The sequence below is a fragment of the Pongo pygmaeus genome, chromosome 7 (assembly GCF_028885625.2).
Source record: "Pongo pygmaeus isolate AG05252 chromosome 7, NHGRI_mPonPyg2-v2.0_pri, whole genome shotgun sequence".
Taxonomy (NCBI): Eukaryota; Metazoa; Chordata; class Mammalia; order Primates; family Hominidae; genus Pongo; species Pongo pygmaeus.
In genome coordinates this window covers 30,742,716-30,761,166 of record NC_072380.2, presented here as the reverse complement: position 1 = coordinate 30,761,166, position 18,451 = coordinate 30,742,716, and the positions used below count along the sequence as shown (strand labels likewise).

At 38.2% G+C, this 18,451-nt stretch overlaps 1 protein-coding gene across 1 annotated transcript in view; it reads left to right on the top strand.

Annotated features, from left to right (window-relative positions):
- Positions 1-18,451, top strand: part of GTF2E2 (general transcription factor IIE subunit 2) — an 81,878-nt gene that overhangs the window by 23,355 nt on the left and 40,072 nt on the right. Inside the window, exon 3 of the mRNA XM_054497933.2 lies at positions 2,036-2,127. Within this exon, the coding sequence (XP_054353908.1) occupies positions 2,036-2,127 (92 nt within the window). The remainder of the gene's footprint in view (positions 1-2,035; positions 2,128-18,451) is intronic.

The following is an 18,451-nucleotide window of genomic DNA, read 5'->3' as shown; positions in this document are numbered from 1 at the left end:
GAATAATCTGTGTAAAGGCTATCACAGGGTTTACACTGGATTTGAATCTATACTCTGCTGCTTACTACCCTCAATTTTATTATATTTAAAAGGGGACAGTAATACTTCTTAAGTTGGATTTTTGGGAGGGATTACGTATGAATATTTACCATGGTGTTTAGCAGATAATAAATATTGGTTACTTGTATTACAGATGTGCTGAACACCTTGGGAAAATGAACTACGTAGGTAATATTTCATAATTGGAACAGTGAATGGAAAAGCACCTGTAAGGCATTCTTTTTTTTTTTTTTTTTTTTAATTTTGAGACGGAGTCTCACTCTGTCACCAGGCTGGAGTGCAGTGGCACTATCTCGGCTCACTGCAACCTCCAACTCTCTGGTTCAAGTGATTCTCCCAAGTAGCTGAGACTACAGGCACATGCCATTATGCCCAGCTAATTTTTGTATTTTTGGTAGAGACGGGGTTTCACCATGTTGGCCAGGATGGTCTCGATTTCCTGACCTCATGATCTGCCCACCTGGGCCTCCCAACTGTAAGGCATTCTTAATGTTATTGTTACTTTTGGAAACGTGGTAGACTTCAGTGTGCCAATTAATTAAGATTGTAACAAAGTTAGTTTTAAAGGAAAATTGCATATGAAGTTTCATTTTAGTCTCAAAAAAGCATACTCAATAAAGACTTCACTAATCTCAAAGGAGTATTATATTGCCATCTAGAAGCTGTTCTTTTGGATCTCTGACAATTGTTACATTTGACTTGTGGTTGTTCTAATGCAATCTTTTGTTTAAATTATTATTACCAACCTGGTGCCAGAGATTGGTTCTCCTCTCCCCTTTTACTTAACCTCTCTCTTTGTGGATCAGCCACATGGGAACTTTATAATATCTGATCTCATACCTTGCTAATAGAATGTGTACTTCTAAAATGTTTTACTAGTATTTATGATGGATTTTTTACTGTTCCTGGTTATGACTAATGGAATGCATTTGTGATGCAGTGGTGACATTAGGGTTTCTGCTTGTAAGAATGCAACGAAATGATAGATGTTCTGAAACAAATGATCTTTTGTACAGGTTTTTCCACACCAGATAGAGAAAGAGAGGGGGGTGTTTCTCAAAGTGGGTGGGCAGTGCTGTGATGCATTTTAAAGTAAGAATCCATGTTCATGCAGTGGCAGTGCCTATGGCTTTTTATTCCTAATTTATCTGTAAAGTTTACTTTAAAATAATTGTGATATCTTTTTTCTATTAGTTTCCATGAATTCCTTTTTTTTTTTGGTCTTAAATTGGTAAGCAGAAATTGATGTAAAAAGTGGTATATTGAACTTTTCATCCCTCAGAAGTAATCCACTCCTTGTGTTAGCTTTATGGGTGGGATTGAGCTTTGTATTGTTCCCTTGTTTAATAAAGTGTACTTCTGATTATGGAGCGAGTCTAATCAGAATTAAGATAAGAATGAGATAAAGGAGAAAGGGGCCCAGTGCAGTAGCTCACACCTGTAACCGCAGCACTTTGGGAGGCTGAGATGGGTGAATCTCTTGAGTCCAGGAGTTTGAGACCAGCCTGGGCAACATGGCGAAACCCCATCTCTACAAAAAATAAAAAAATTAGCCAGGCATGGTGGTATGCACCTGTAGTCCCAGCCTCTCAGAAGGCTGAGGTGGGAGAATCACCTGAGCCTGGGAAGTCGAGGGTGTAGTGAGCTGTGATTGTGCCATTGGACTTCAGCCTGGGTAATGGGAATGCAACCCTGTCTCAAAAAATATAATAAAAAAGAATGTGATAAAGATTCTTATAAAAGAATTGTGGTTTGGTGTTTTAAGTTATTTGTACTTTGTTTCTACCCTTAGTGAGAAAATTGGTAGTTTAATGTATATACTCAAAGATTTTGTATTTTTCACCATAATTTTACAGGATAGAATATACTAGATGAAAAACTCAAGAAATATGTTACCAGCATTAAAATTATTTTAGCTGCTCAAGAGTCATAATCACACATAATATGACGATGTTATTTTGAACTTCATTTCCAGATCATAGCAATGGATCATTTAACTTGAAAGCTCTGTCAGGAAGCTCTGGATATAAGTTTGGTGTTCTTGCTAAGATTGTGAATTACATGAAGGTAAGTACTTTTCTCAAATAGCAAAAGTCCTATTTAACTTTTTGGCAAAAGAAGGAGATTAGGGTTTTCAGAAGTTAAATTTCTGTATACATCAAAATTTATCAAAATTGTACATTTTCAGTATGTGCAGTTTATTGTATGCCAATTATACCTCAAGCCTTTTACATTGTGTTAATTTGGCATTGTGGCAAGTTGCCAAAGCATATTTAATCTGCATTTACTCAAGGGTACAATTTAAGCTCACCATTTCACTTAATAAGAGTGTGCCTAGGCAGTAGGTATATCACCTCTTAATGCATACAGGCTGGCAAAACCAATGGGAGGATGTGACTGATTTTTCAAGGTATTACTTCCATTGATGTGAGAAGTAAAAGGTACATAGTTCGGGCAGATGATGGTGATGGCTTCTCTGCATCTTGGAGGAGAAAATTAGACATTTACTGAGAGTCTTAGAAAAACATTGACTCACAAAAGAATTAGAATTTAATGTTTGATGGAAGATTTAGTATTTTTTGAATACTAAGTTTTGATCATATAAGATTTTGGTTTTACTTTGAATCTTTTTTCTTTTCCTTTTCTTTTTTTTTTTTTGAGACAGTCTTGCTCCGTTACCCAGGCTGGAGTGCAGTGGCACAATCGTAGCTCACTGCAGCCTTGAACTCCTGTGGTCAAGCGATCCTCCTGCCTCAGCCTCCCAAGTAGCTGGGACTACAGGCATGCACCACCATGCCTGGCTAATTTTCTTATTTTTAGAAGAGACGAAGTCTCACTATGTTGCCCAGGCTGGTCTCAAACTCCTAAGCTCGTGTGATTTTCCCACCTCGGCCTCCCAAAGTGTTTGGCTTTCAGGCATGAGCCACCATGCCCGACCAAGACTTTGAATCTTAACTAAATTTATTAAAGCGGGATTTCATTTTTAGCTAACATGGCTAAGTAATTTCAAATTTGCTCCCTTCTTTTGCCAAATTCTCATTCACAATTAGTTACTAGTTGCATCTCTTGAAAAAGACAGTACTATATTTGTTATTTTAATTTCATCCATCTATTGGTTAAAATATAAATCAGATTTTTAACTGTGCTAAGGCTTTTCTTTTGTAATTTAATAGACTTAGTGTCTAGCTGAGTCTAAATTCTGTGGTTTGTATTTGAGTTATAGTATAAATATGTTAGTATATAACTCCCCATTATTAAATAATGTATTTTGACACTTAAGTATTCACCGTTGATTCATTTCATCCATGTATTCCCCTACATGGTAAGCAGTTATGAAAATCTATTGGCTGTTTAGGGCACTAATGGTGGGAATACCCAGAAAAAAATGCACACCCTCAGGGCTGTCACTCTGTTGAGGGAGACTGACATGTAAGTGTCATGTTTTTGCTCCTCTGTTAATATGGTCTTCACTTCCCTATGTGGCTTACTTATAACTTTGTCTGTCTTAGAACAGTGAACTTCAGAATTTTTACTTGTGTTCCCTACAGTTTGAAAAACTGTGTACCCCTTTGTGCAAATTTAAGTTGATAACTACGCTCTGTTAGCAAAGTTTAAATAGTGGTACTATTCAAGCAAAAATTTAAATGATGACCAGAAATACGGAATTTCTGGCATATTGTAGTTCAATAAAATACGTCACTTTTAAATTTATCTAATGGGATCTAAATGTCATTATTTAAAAGTATAAAAACAAACTCCCTTAATGATTGGGAATTTTAATTACTTTTTCTTTGAATATTTATGTCCCATCTGTTACTCCCTTTGAATTTTATCCAAATGTTATGTATTTTTATCTTTCAAATCATTTATTGATCATCTATCAAACTTTTCTGCCACAATAATATGTAAATAAATTGAAATATAAATCGAAATTTAAAATGTTTTTCCTACGACCATAAAGCTCTAAGTGTTAAAAATAACTTATGGTTTGAGTTATTTTTACAATTATTATTGGTGCACAGTTGATTAGAATAACATACGTAGATTAAAATTTTGATTAAATTCACTTTGTATCAGAAATTTATTCTTAAATGAAATGAATGCAGCTGTCTCCTCTCTTCCTTCATTAGTTCTTGTGTTTGGCAAATCTGTTCATGTTTTGAGATTTTGTAGATTTTAAGTGCTTAGACATAAATGTTCAAATATATAAGTTAATTCTAATGGAAATTTTGTGATATCAAAATCTTCCAAGTTATATGTCAAAAATCACTAGTGATTTTATCATCAAGCATCCATTAGTTAATAGTTCTGTGAGGTCCTCCTTCAGTTTTATTGAAAGCAAAGAAAGGAAACCACCCAACTTGCCAAAGGATTTGTTACCTAGTGCTTAACCATTTATTTTCTTAGCTTCTAGGAAGCATATCAAAAAGGCTTTCACAAGACTTATCAAATGTCTTATATCAGTTCCCCTCCCTTCCTTCATAGGTACTTTCTTTAAAATCTGATATATTCAGAAACAGTTGAGAAAACAGAAATACTGTTAATTTTAATATAGCTTTGTGAATTTTTATTACAATTGTTTTATGTGTTTAAAATATATTTTTGTGAAAACCTTTATTGTGAAGGTTTAGCTTATTCAATTTTTAGAAAATATCTCCTAGTTAACAAAGCCAGTCTCCATTGTCAAACCAACTAGCCATAACAAACTTGCTTTGAATCATAAAATTTTCCTCTATTTTAAATTTCAAATAAATAGATTACCAGATATTTTGGATAATATGAAAACCACTGAGGAATAAATTATGGAATGTATACTAAAAGATACTACTAAGGTATTTGAGCTGAAAATTATATGACTGAAAAAGAATTACAGTAATTTGTCGATTTTTATAATAATTTAAACATTTCTGTGTTGCTTGTCATGTTAGATTAAAAATTAAATAAAATATGAAGCGAGGGATATGATAAAAGTTGTGTTATTCCTTTCTTTCTTTCTTCATTTATTCATTCTTGAGACAGGGTCTTACTCTGTCACCTAGGCTAGAGTGCATTGGCACCATCCTGGCTCACTGCAGCCTCGATCTGCTAGCCTCAAGTGATCCTCCCACCTCAACCTCCCAAGTAACTGGGACTACAGGCACGTGCCACCATGCCTGGCTAGTTTTTGTATTTTTTTTGTAGAGACAGAGTCTCTCAGTGTTGCCCAGGTTGGTCTTGAACTCCTAGGCTCAGGGGATCCCTCAAGTGATCCGCCTGCCTCGGCCTCCCGAAGTGCTGGGATTACAGGCGTGAGCCACTAGACCTGGCCTGTTACTTGTTTTTAAATGTGTGTTCCTGCATCTTCTGATCTCTGATCTCAGCTATTAGGTATAAATAAAAGGGAATGAATCAGAAATAACCTTACATTTTTATTGGGTAATTAATGAAAGAGATACCTACTGCTTAAAACTACTCAGTATGACAGCTAGCATATCTTATTTTTTGTCAGTAGAAGGTAGAAATATTAAACTGTTGAAAAACTGTAATGAGAATTGACTAATTAAAATAAAACTTTAGTGATATGATTTGACAAAATAGATTTTAACTACCGTATTGAGTAATGCACACTCAATCTAAAGTAATTTCTATACAGCTTTTATCTGTGGCTTTTATATAGCACAATTTGAATGACTTGGCAGTCCTAGAAAGTATTTCTTTTATATTTAAAGGAATCAACCTCCCTAACTGATATTGTTCCAGCTCTCTAAATATGCTTTTTCTTCAAGCTAATAAATATTCAGGGAATGAGTTTTGAGAATTACTTATATTTAAATTCTCAGCCCAACACAGTGGCTCACACCTGTATTCTCAGCGCTTTGGGAGGCTGAGGCAGGTGAATCACTTGAATTTGAGACCAGCCTGGCCAACATGGTGAAACCCCGTCTCTACTAAAAATACAAAAAAAAATTAGCCAGGTGTGTTGGCACATGCCTGTAACCCCAGCTACTTGAGAGGCTGAGAATCACATGAGCCTGGGAGGTGGAAGTTGCAATGAGCCAAGATTGCACCACTGTACTCCATCCTGGGCGACACATTGAGACCTTGTCGCTAATAAAAAAATAAGAATTCTTGAAAAAAATGTTTCTTTTTATCTATTTTTTTAACCAGTGTTCTCTTGGCATTACTTTTATCATACTGTCCCCTAAGAGCAATGCATTCTTGGACAATACTGAGTGGAGGTGGAGGTGTGGGGGGAATGGTTGTTAAAGGAAACTTTAAACAGTTGCTTACAGATTATGATATATTAGAATGTTCCAGCAGGGGCCAAAATATTTTAAACTCTTTGAAAAATATGTGACTGGAAAAGACAAGAAGTCCAGTAATGGATAGTTTACGGCACCTCAGTTATCATTCATGAATGCTTCCCTGAAACCATTTTTTTGGCTTGTCTGTTTGTTTGGGTCCCTGGAGTTTATTATTCCTTCGGGCTCTGCATCGTAAATTCTGAATGGAGGTGAGATTTGTACTTTTTCATGGCGGGGGGGAGCTGGAAAGTAAAGAGGAGAAGGGCTTATTTTGAAAGGGAAGAAGTACATTTGGAAGGTATCTGTAAACAGATTCTTGGAAAGTCTCCCACTGTCTCTTGTGTACCTTTAGAAAGAAAGCAAAAGAAAGACAACAAAAATGCTCCTTATAGTTGATTCATTTAATAGGGAAACTGTTTAATTGCTTAATAAGAATGATTTAGAAACTATGTGGAAAAAGTTCCAGGGGAGGCATTAGATAGGTACAGTGAGATTTATAGCAGATAGTCATAACTTTGGACAAAGTACTGAATAGAAAGATGAAAGGCGGATACAGGAACTTCAGAGTCATAATACTGAGAATATGCAGTGGAGGGGACAAACTGCCCACCTCATCTCACCAGCTCCTGAGATGGTTACTGTGATACCATAGCTCAGTAATTTACGTTGGAACAGTAACTGAGACATCAAAAAAGATTAAATTATGTTCAGTGACCTGGTTAAGATGAAAGAGGAACTTTATGGTTTATTTTAGGAGGATTTTTACAGAAATAGTTAATGTAAAACAAATTTTATTGCTTAAAGGAGTAAGTTTTAAAAGCACTTCAAGTTATCTCGAAAATCCCCTTAGGATGCCTCTTTCTTCATATGAGCCAGCACTTTAATTCTCAGATGACAAATTAAGGGTGTACTTTATTTTTGATAAAATGATTTTTCTCTTGATTTCAGCATTATTCCTTATGTCTCAGTTATGTAAAACACTATGTTGAAAAATCTGGGTTAATTTGGCTTATTCTAGCTTAGTGTTTTTCCAGTGTCATTCTCCAGCCAGTAGTATCAGCATCACCTGGGAACTTGTTAGAAATGCAAATTCTTGGGCCCCTTTTCAGACCTATTGAGTTTGAAACTCTGGGAGTATAGCTCAACAGTCTTTTTTTTTTTTTGAGATGGAATCTTGCTCTGTCACCCAGGCTGGAGTGCAGTGGCGCGATCTTGGCTCATTGCAAGCTCCGCCTCCTGGGTTCACGCCATTCTCCTGCCTTAGCCTCCCGAGGGGCTGGGACTACAGGCGCCTGTCACCACGCCTGGCTAATTTTTTTGTATTTTTTTAGTAGAGACGGGGTTTCACCGTGTTAGCCAGGATGGTCTTGATCTCCTGACCTTGTGATCTGCCTGTCTCAGCCTCCCAAAGTGCTGGGATTACAGGCATGAGTAACAGTCTGTTTTTAAAAAAGCCCTTCAAGTGATTGTGATACATGCTGAAGTTTGAGAACTACTGGCCTAGCTTCTGTCTGAATTACTTCTGACAATTATTTTTGAATTTAGAAACTCTGGAGTCCGTAGACATTAAATGACTGGCTTGTAGACACAGTTCTGGTCCATAGTAGGACTGGGTCAAGAATATGGATCTGTTTCCAGTTTTAAATAAAGTATTTAAATTATATGACAATATCTCTACTAAATACAGGTATAAAAATCTTTTAAAATATATGAACAAATTTAATCTGTTCAAATATAAGATATGAATATATATGTCCATAGATCTGATAACACATTGTGATGGAGTAAAGTTTAGGAATGTATGAGTGGTTAATATTTGAAAATTAATTAGTGTAAGTTATATTAACAGAATAAAGAAAAATCGTGATCTCTCAGTGGATATAGAAAAAGTTGCTGGTAAAATTTTTTTTTTTTTTTTTTTGAGATGGAGTCTCACTCTCTTCCCCAGGCTGGAGTGTGGTGGTGCTGTCTCAGCTTACCGCAACCTCTGCCTCCCGGGTTCAAGCGATTCTCCTGCCTCAGCCTCCCAAGTAGCTGGGATTACAGGCGTGTGCCACCACACCCGGCTAATTTTTTTATTTTTAGTAGAGATGAGGTTTCACCATGTTAGCCAAGATGGTCTTGATCTCCTAACCTCATGATCTGCCTCCCTTGGCCTCCCAAAGTGCTGGGATTACAGGCGTGAGCCACCATGCCTGGCCTCTGGTAAAATTTAATACCAATTTATGATAAAAACTTGTAGCAAATTAGTAGAGGCAAAGTTCCTCAATGCAATAGAGCAGCCTTTCTCAATCTTCTTACTCTGGAGGAACCCTTGAAATAATTTTCAGGTCTCAGAGAACCCATGCAAAGAATTGCTATACCTCCGAGTTCACATATATTAACCTAATCAGTAAGTTGTGGATATGATAAGTTAATAATAATTGTCAGCGCTCTTTTGACAGGAGAATATTTTTGTCTTTACATTTATTTCGCCCAGCTTATTAGTCTGCTCTTTGTGTGTGTGGTTGCTCCCTATTCCCCAGAAAGGATCTCCGCTCTTGTGCAAGTCAGTAGTATAGACAGAGGAAACCTCAGTTTTTTTCTTTTTTAAAATTTTCTACTTGATTTCTTTTTTCACCTGATCAAAGTAGGCAACTTACTTGTTCTCAGTTGGGCAGAAGCTTGGGATAAGAAAGGAACCTTTACCCAGGTTCACATTTGTGTTGAAAGAGGGGGAAAGTATTGTTTAATTTTGTGTTTTAGTTCTTCCAGGTGGTTTTCGAGAATGCTTCAGGGTTGCTGGTATCCTTCCTCACTTTCAAGCCCAAACAGCATTACAAGATTTCTTTTGCCACATGATTTTTCCAGAGATTCAGTTTTCCTTTGAAATCCAATGTCTTGTCACTTGAAGTCAAAATATTTTTTTCTAAACTTGTTCAACTGGTTCCTATTATTTTAAAAAGTCTGCTAAGAGGCTAGCTCCTGCAGTCACTCTTCATCTTCAAAGCACTCAGTAAAGGATGGCCTACTATTTTCTTGAAAGTACTTCTGTAATTCAGCTTTCAGCTTCAGTGTTCTGTTGAGAATACCTCCTCTGCTAAGCCACTGGATTTCTGTATGTAGCAAGAGATTTAGGTGCTCAAGTATACTGGTCTATGTTTAATAAAGCAAATCATTTTTAAACATCATTCAAGACTTTTTTAAAATAGTGATGAGGTCTCGCTATGTTGCCAGGCTGGTCTTAAACTCCTGGCCTCAAGCAATCCTCCTGTGTTGGTCTCCCAAAGTGCTGGGATTATAGATGTGCGCCACTGCACCTGGCCCATTCAAGACATTTTAAATTTCATTTCCAAGGATTTTTGCTAGTACCTCTCTGAAAAAAGCAATGTCCTGAGGTGTTTTTTTTTTTTTTTTTTTTTTTGCAAGAGAGGTAAAACCTTGCCGTGAGCCAGTCACTAATGGGGAACATCACTGTAGATGCCAACGCAGTTTCTCTAAGATGGACTTCTTGTTTCCAGATATGAAGACGCCACATTGAAAATGTCATGCCCTTTGTTTATGGTAGTTTTTTTGCAGCACAAAAATTTTTCTTGAAATTCAGTGTTGTTTAAACAAATTTACAAGACATACATAGTGAAATATGTTGGTTTGTCAGCCTGGATAAACAAGCTGTTTGTCAGTTTATTAAACCTCTTAGCATCATGTGACATGTCATCAGTGTGTCAGCTTACACCGTTTGAGAGTGGAGCCTTTTCAGTTTCTCATGCTGTGCATTTTACTCACTGTCATTTAACATGCTGGCATGATTAGGTTCCCATCAGTGGTGTGATTCTACCCACTATACCCCCTTTTTAGACAATAAATTCTGCTACTAATAACGTGTTTTATGAGCTTTTTCACTGAATGTGATTTAAAAACAAAAACAAAAATGAAGAGCTTTACTCTGAGATTCCAGTAAGTACCTTGACTTGTCCAGTAGCTGTGATTTCTATTTCAGTGATTTTTCAGTTTTGCTGGAGTCATAAATTGTTTGCCACAGATGCTGCACAATGGAATAGGACACTTTGTATTACTAACCTAGTGAAGTTCATTGATAAGTAGTTTTCACTGTAGTGGTAGGCTGTTCTCTCTCTCTTGCTGCACTGATGCAGTAAAATGACCCAGAAGATTATAGTTCTTTATTACTTGCCTTATTAGAATTGTTCCTGGGCTTAGGTTTGGAATTCTCTTCTCTCGTAAATTGTATCTTCAGAAATCATCACACTGGACTGTCAGACATGTTTATAAGACATAGATGCTAATATGTTATAAAACTAAAGGGAATAGTAACTGAGAAAGTTTCAAAAAATATGAAAACTTCGCAATACATTTTACTTTTTTTTTCTTTTTTGAGACGGAGTCTCGCTCTGTCATCAGGATGGAGTGCAATGGCACGATCTTGGCTCACTGCAACCTCCGCCTCTTGGGTTCAAGCGATTCTCCTGCTTCAGCCTCCCAAGTAGCTGAGACTACAGGCGTGTGCCACCATGCCCGGCTAAATTTTGTATTCTTAGTAGAGACGGGGTTTCACCATGTTGGCCAGGATGGTCTCAATCTCTTGACCTTGTGATCTGCCCACCTTGGCCTCCCAAAGTGGTGGGATTACAGGTGTGAGCCACTACGCCCGGCTACATTTTACTTTTATTGCTACATAATCCATGTTTTGCAACATTTCAGAGTGGTAAGAGGCAGTTGACTCTTGGTGTGTAAAAATTCCTTGTTTAGAATGAATGTTTTCCTTAGATTTTCTGTTATACCAGTAGAGTTTGTTTGGTCCTATAAGTCAGTGGCACTGTGTGAAGGAAGGTTGGAGGATGTAATTTGGGAAGGGAGCTGCTGACATTGTCAGCCTACTATGCTTTTGTTTGTGCCATATAGAGCTTACCAATTATCAGTGGCCTAACTGCCCCTATTGCATCAAAAACGTATAGTGGCAGGCTGGGCACGGTGGCTCATGCCTGTAATCCTAGCACTTTGGAAGGCTAAGGCGGATGGGTGACTTGAGGTCAGGGGTTTGAGACCAGCCTGGCCAACATGGCAAAACCCCGTCTCTACTAAAAATACAAAAATTACCTGGGTATGATAGCGCATGCGTGTAGTCCCAGCTACTCGGGAGGCTGAGGCACAGGAATCGTTTGAACCCTGGAGGTGGAGGTTGCAGTGAGCTGAGATCATGCCATGTACTCCTGCCTGGGCGACAGAGTGAGACCCTGTCCCTTAAAAAAAAACAAAAAACAACAGACAGTGCCCTCAGCAAAATGAACATAGCCCTACTTGCACACTACCACATGGTGCTAAAAGATTCCTTATGAAACTGTTAGTTTGGCTGCTCAGTAGTTGCCTGTTACTGTGAGCACCAGCATCACATGGTGTGAGAAATTTAAAAAATGTTTATTTTTTAAAATCACGATTTCTTGTGGAACCCTAGGGTTTTGTGGAATGCTGGTTGAGAAACCCAGTGGTAAGAGGGTAACTGTAAAAACCTAGATTTCACCCTGGGATGCAAGGCTGGTTCAACATACGCAAATCAATAAACGTAATCCAGCATATAAACAGAACCAAAGACAAAAACCACATGATTATCTCAATAGATACAGAAAAGGCCTTTGACAAAATTCAACAGCCCTTCATGCTAAAACAACTCTCAACATACTGAATGGGCAAAAACTGGAAGCATTCCCTTTGAAAACTGGCACAAGACAGGGATGCCCTCTCTCACCACTCCTATTCAACGTAATGTTGGAAGTTCTGGCCAGGGCAATCAGGCAGGAGAAAGAAATAAAGGGTATTCAATTAGGAAAAGAAGAAGTCAAATTGTCCCTGTTTGCAGATGACATGATGGTATATCTAGAAAACCCCATTGTCTCAGCCCAAAATCTCCTTAAGCTGATAAGCAACTTCAGCAAAGTCTCAGGATACAAAATCAATGTGCAAAAATCACAAGCATTCTTATACACCAATAACAGACAAACAGAGAGCCAAATCATGAGTGAACTCCCATTCACAATTGCTTCAAAGAGAATAAAATACCTGGGAATCCAACTTATAAGGGATGTGAAGGACCTCTTCAAGGAGAACTACAAACCACTGCTCAGTGAAATAAAAGAGGATACAAACCAATGGAAGAACATTCCATGCTCATGGATAGGAAGAATCAATATCGTGAAAATGGCCATACTGCCCAAGGTAATTTATAGATTCAATGCCATCCCCATCAAGCTACCAATGACTTTCTTCACAGAATTGGAAAAAACTACTTTAAAGTTCATATGGAACCAAAAAAGAGCCCACATTGTGAAGTCAATCCTAAGCCAAAAGAACAAAGCTGGAGGCGTCATGCTACCTGACTTCAAACTATACTACAAGGCTCAGTAACCAAAACAGCATGGTACTGGTACCAAAACAGAGATACAGACCAATGGAACAGAACAGAGCCCTCAGAAATAACACCACACATCTACAACTATCTGATCTTTGACAAACCTGACAAAAACAAGAAATGGGGAAAGGATTCCCTATTCAACAAATGGTGCTGGGAATACTGGCTAGCCATATGTAGAAAGCTGAAACTGGATCCCTTCCTTACACCTTAATACAAAAATTAATTCAAGATGGATTAAAGACTTAAATGTTAGACCAAAAACCATAAAAACCCTAGAAGAAAACCTAGGCAATACTATTCAGGACATAGGCGTGGGCAAGGACTTCATGTCTACAACACCAAAAGCAGTGGCAACAAAAGCCAAAATAGACAAATAGGATCTAATTAAACTAAAGGACTTTTGCACAGCAAAAGAAACTACCATGTGAGGGAACAGGCAGCCTACAGAATGGGAGAAAATTTTTGCAATCTACTCATCTGACAAAGGGCTAATATCCAGAATCTACAAAGAACTCAAACAAACTTTAAAGAAAAAAAAACCCCATCAAAAAGTGGGCAAAGGATATGAACAGATACATCTCAAAAGAAGACATTTATGCAGCCAACAGACACATGAAAAAATGCTCATTATCACTGGCCATCAGAGAAATGCAAATCAAAACCACAATGAGATACCATCTCACACCAGTTAGAATGGCGATCATTAAAAAGTCAGGAAACAACAGGTGCTGGAAAGGATGTGGAGAAATAGGAACGCTTTTACACTGTTGGTGGGACTGTAAAGTAGTTCAACCATTGTGGAAGTCAGTGTGGTGATTCCTCAAGGACCTAGAACTAGAAATACCATTCGACCCAGCCATCCCATTACTGGGTATATACCCAAAGGAAATCATGTTACTATAAAGACACATGCACGCGTATGTTTATTGCGGCACTCAAATGTCCAACAATGATAGACTGGATTAAGAAAATGTGGCACATATACACCATGGAATACTATGCAGCCATAAAACATGATGCGTGTCCTTTGTAGGGACATGGATGAAACTGAAACCATCATTCTCAGCAAACTATCGCAAGGACAAAAAACCAAACACCACATGTTCTTACTCATAGGTGGGAATTGAACACTGAGAACGCTTGTGTTGTGGGAAGTCAGGGACCCCAAACGGAGGGACTGACTGAAGCCATGGCAGAAGAACATGGATTGTGAAGATTTCATGGACATTTATTAGTTCCCCAAATTAATACTTTTATAATTTGTTATGCCTGTGTTTACTGCAATCTCTAAACATAAATTGTGAAGATTTCATGGACACTTAACACTTCCCAGTCAATACCCTTGTGATTTCCTATGGTCGTCTTTACTTTAATCTCTTAATCCTGTCAGCTGAGGAGGATGTATGTCACCTCAGGACCCTGTGATAATTGCATTAACTGCACAAATTGTAGAGCATGTATGTTTGAACAATATGAAATCTGGGCACCTTGAAAAAAGAACAGGGTAACAGCAGTGTTCAGGGAATAAGAGAGATTAGCTTAAACTCTGACTGCTGGTGAGCCGGGCGGAACAGAGCCATATTTCTCTTATTTCAAAAGCAAATGGGAGAATATCGCTGAATTCTTTTTCTCAGCAAGGAACATCCCTGGGAAAGCAAATACGCGCCTGGGGGTAGATCTATAGACGGCCCCCCTGGCTGTGGCCATCTTCTATGGTCGAGGCTGTAGGGGTGAAATAGACCCCAGTCTCCCATAGCACTCCCAGGCTTATTAGGATGAGGAAATTCCCGCCTAATAAATTTTGGTCAGACCGGTTGCTCTCAAAACCCTGTCTCCTGATAAGATGTTATCAATGACAATGGTGCCCAAAACTTCATTAGCAATTTTAATTTCGCCCCGGTCCTGTGGTCCTGTGATCTCGCCCTGCCTCCATTTGCCTTGTGATATTCTATTACCTTGTGAAGCACGTGATCTCTGTGACCCACACCCTATTCCTACACTCCCTCCCCTTTTGAAAGTCCTTAATTAAAACTTGCTGGTTTTGCGGCTTGTGGGGCATCACGGAACCTACCGACATGTGATGTCTGCCCCGGACACCCAGCTTTAAAATTTATTTCTTTTGTACGCTGTCCCTTTATTTCTCAAACCGGCGGACGCTTAGGGAAAATAGAAAAGAACCTACATGATTAGTGGGGCAGGTTCCCCGATACACTTGGACACAGGAAGGGGAACATCACACACCGGGGCCTGTTGTGGGGTGGGGGGAGGGGGGAGGGATAGCATTAGGAGATATACCTAATGTAAAGGACGAGTTAATGGGTGCAGCACACCAACATGGCACATGTATACATATGTAACAAACCTGCACATTGTGCACATGTACCCTAGAACTTAAAGTATAATTAAAAAATATATATATAAAAACCCCCTAGATTTAACATCATACTTAATGATGAAATAGCAAATGTGTTTTCTTTAGGTCAGGAAAAAGACAAGGATACCAAATTGTCATACCTTTTATTCTGTATTGTACTGGAAGTTCTTCCTGGTGCAGTAAGGCATAAAGGAAGTAGTAACATAAAAATTGGAAAGGAAGAAGTAAAACCGTAGATGATGTGATTAAGTATGTAGAAAAGCTAGAAGAATCTGGGAACTACCGGAATTAATAGGTATATTCAGTAAGGTTACCAAATGATCAGTCTACAAAAATCAATTTCTACAAATTTGCAATAAAAAAATAAGAAAGTGAAATAAAATACGAAAGGTAGCACACCAAAAGTCATCCAATAATTAGGAAGAAATTTAACAAAGATGTTTTCTTTGCTGAAAACTATATCAAGTCTTTAGTTGTAGGGCATTATGTATGTACTCTCTGTAAGCACTCTTTCGTTTTAATTCCTGATCTATGAGGAAGGGATGGGATTTTCAGTTTCTCTTGATCTTTTATTGCTCATCACTCATTTTGATCCAGTAGCTTCCCCTTGGCAACTTGACAGTTGCGTTTTTGGCTTCTGTGTTCACAAAGCTCAGTGAAAATGGTTAGGCTTTCATGCATTGATTATTACTTCTGTCATTGATTTTTTCTGATTCCAATAATTCCATTTATTTTTAATTTAAAAACAATAATACAAGGCTAGTAATTTTTTTATTTTTCTTGAGCTGTATTCTTATTTGCTTATATTTCCAGGTTAGGTTGGCCTTTTTGTAATTTTGTATTTGATTGTAATGGGGAAAAAAACTTTTAATATAAAAGAAACAAAGGAAAATAGATCAAATTTAATAATGATAACAGAGAATATGGAAAAATATTTTGAAAGGCTTGTATTGGCTGTCCTTAGACAAGTAACCTCCATTGTTCCTTCTAGTTTAGGCTGTGTGCTTCCAGATCCATATATCCAAAAGTCTACTGCACTGCTCTCCTCCGTTTTTTCTTAGCTACCTCATTTTTTTTTTTTCTGAGATGTAATATCACTGTTTCCCAGGCTGGAGTGCAGTAGCGTAATCTCGGCTCATTGCAACCTCCGCCTGCTGGGCTCAAGCGATTCTCCTGCCTCAGCCTCTTGAGTAGCTGGAATTATAGGCATGTGCCACCACGCCTGGCTAATTTTTGTGTTTTTAGTGGAGTCGAGGTTTCATCATGTTGGCCAGGCTGGCCTTGAACTACTGATCTCAAGTGATCCACCCACCTCAGCCTCCCCAAGTGCTGGGATTACAGATGTGAGCCACCGTGCCCAGCTTGGCTAACTCTATTAAAATTTTCTTAGCTTACTGTTTGTACATGTATGTACTAGTGTATTACTCTATCAATACATTGTATATGTCATAAGATTATACAAAAATAAGAAATGAAAAAGATAGAGATAAAAGGTAAAATACACTATCTTAAAATAATTTTTTTAACAATATAAGAAGCTTTTTTTCTGACTGAAAGCAGTATGATTGAATGAGTGCTGTGTCAAACATCTTCATTTAACCTTTTCTTACAAAGTGATGAAGGTCTCTTTTTAGGTTTAGTTTGTTTGGAACCTTGGTTTTAATTGATGTCATAGCAATAAAGACCCTTAACAAAGATTTATAGAGCTCAAAGGAATGAATGTGTGTATGTATACGTGTGTGTGTGTGTGTGTGTGTGTGTGTGTGTGTAAGTTTCCTATTGCTGCTGTAATTACCACAACTTTAGTGGCTTAAAACAACACAAATTGGTTATCTTCCAGTTTTGGAAGTCAGAGGTCCAAAAGGCAGACTTGCTGGGCTAAAGTCAGAGTATAGGCAGGTTTGGTTCCTTCTGGAGACGTAAAGGGGAGCATCTCTTTCCTCTGTCAGTTTCTACAGGCCGCCTGCATTCCCTCACTCATAGTCCTTCCTCCATCCTCTTCTGTTGTCACATCTCTTGCTATTCACTTGGACTCTCCTGCCTCCCTCTTTCCCTTTTAAGGGACACCTGGAAATCTGCAATAATGTCTCCTATCTCAGGATCCTTGGTTTAATCATGCCAATGAAGTCCCTTTTGTCATGCAAGGTAACACAGCCACAGGTTGATTTGGATGTGCATGTTTTTGGAGGGAGGGTATGCATTATTCACTCGGCGGCCGTAAATCATTGTTAGAAAATTGTGACACTGATTTATTTTAATCCTGACAATTTGGCTACTCAACTCCCATTTAAAAAAATATGTCTGTCAGTTTGGCCAGGCGCAGTGGCTCACACCTGTAATCCCAGCACTATGGGAGGCTGAGGTGGCCAGATCACGAGGTCATGAGTTCGAGACCAGCCTGACCAACATGGTGAAACCCCGTCTCTACTAAAAATACAGAAATTAGCCAGGCGTTGTGGTGCACGCCTTGTAGTCCCAGCTACTTGGGAAGCTGAAGCAGGAGAATTGCTTGAACCAGGGAGGCGGAGGTTGCGGTGAGCCGAGATCATGCCATTGCACTCCAGCCTGGGCAACAAGAGTGAAACTCCGTCTCAAAAAAAAAAAAAAAAAGTCAGTTTATGCAAAATATATCAAAATGGATTATAATTTTTAAATTACTGACAATTTTGATTTTAAACTCGTAGAAGGGTTTTGTCTGGAAGACTTTTTAAAAATAAAGATTATAAAACAGCACTCAAAGTACTGTAAAACTATCGAAGTAGACGGCACGGTGGCTCATGCCTGTAATCCCAACACTTTGGGAGGCTGAGGCAAGGTGGATCATGAAGTCAGGAGATCGAGACCATCCTGGACAACATGGTGAAACCTCGTCTCTACTAAAAATACAAAAATCAGCATGGTGTGGTGGCACACGCCTATAGTCTCAGCTACTCGGAGGCTGAGGCAGGAGGATCACTTGAACCCGGGAGGTGGAGGTTGCAGTGACCCAAGATCGTGCCACTGCCCTCCAGCCCGGTGATAAGGCGAGACTCCATCTCAAAGAAAATAATAGTGAAAGTTAGAAAATAGTTTATCAAATTTTTAAGATATGTAGATATGACAGTTTTTATTCTTATACCTTTTAAACTCAGAAATCACATAATGATGGAAATATTTCCCAGTCTTTTCAAAATGCTCTTTCCATGGCATGAATTTATTTCAAAAAGCAGCTACTTTTATACATCATTAAATGCCAGCTTTACTTTGAAGGAACAGATGGCTTATTTTAATTATTTTTAAAATAATTGTTAGCAAACTATAAATAGCTGCTATAATCGTAGAATATTGAGC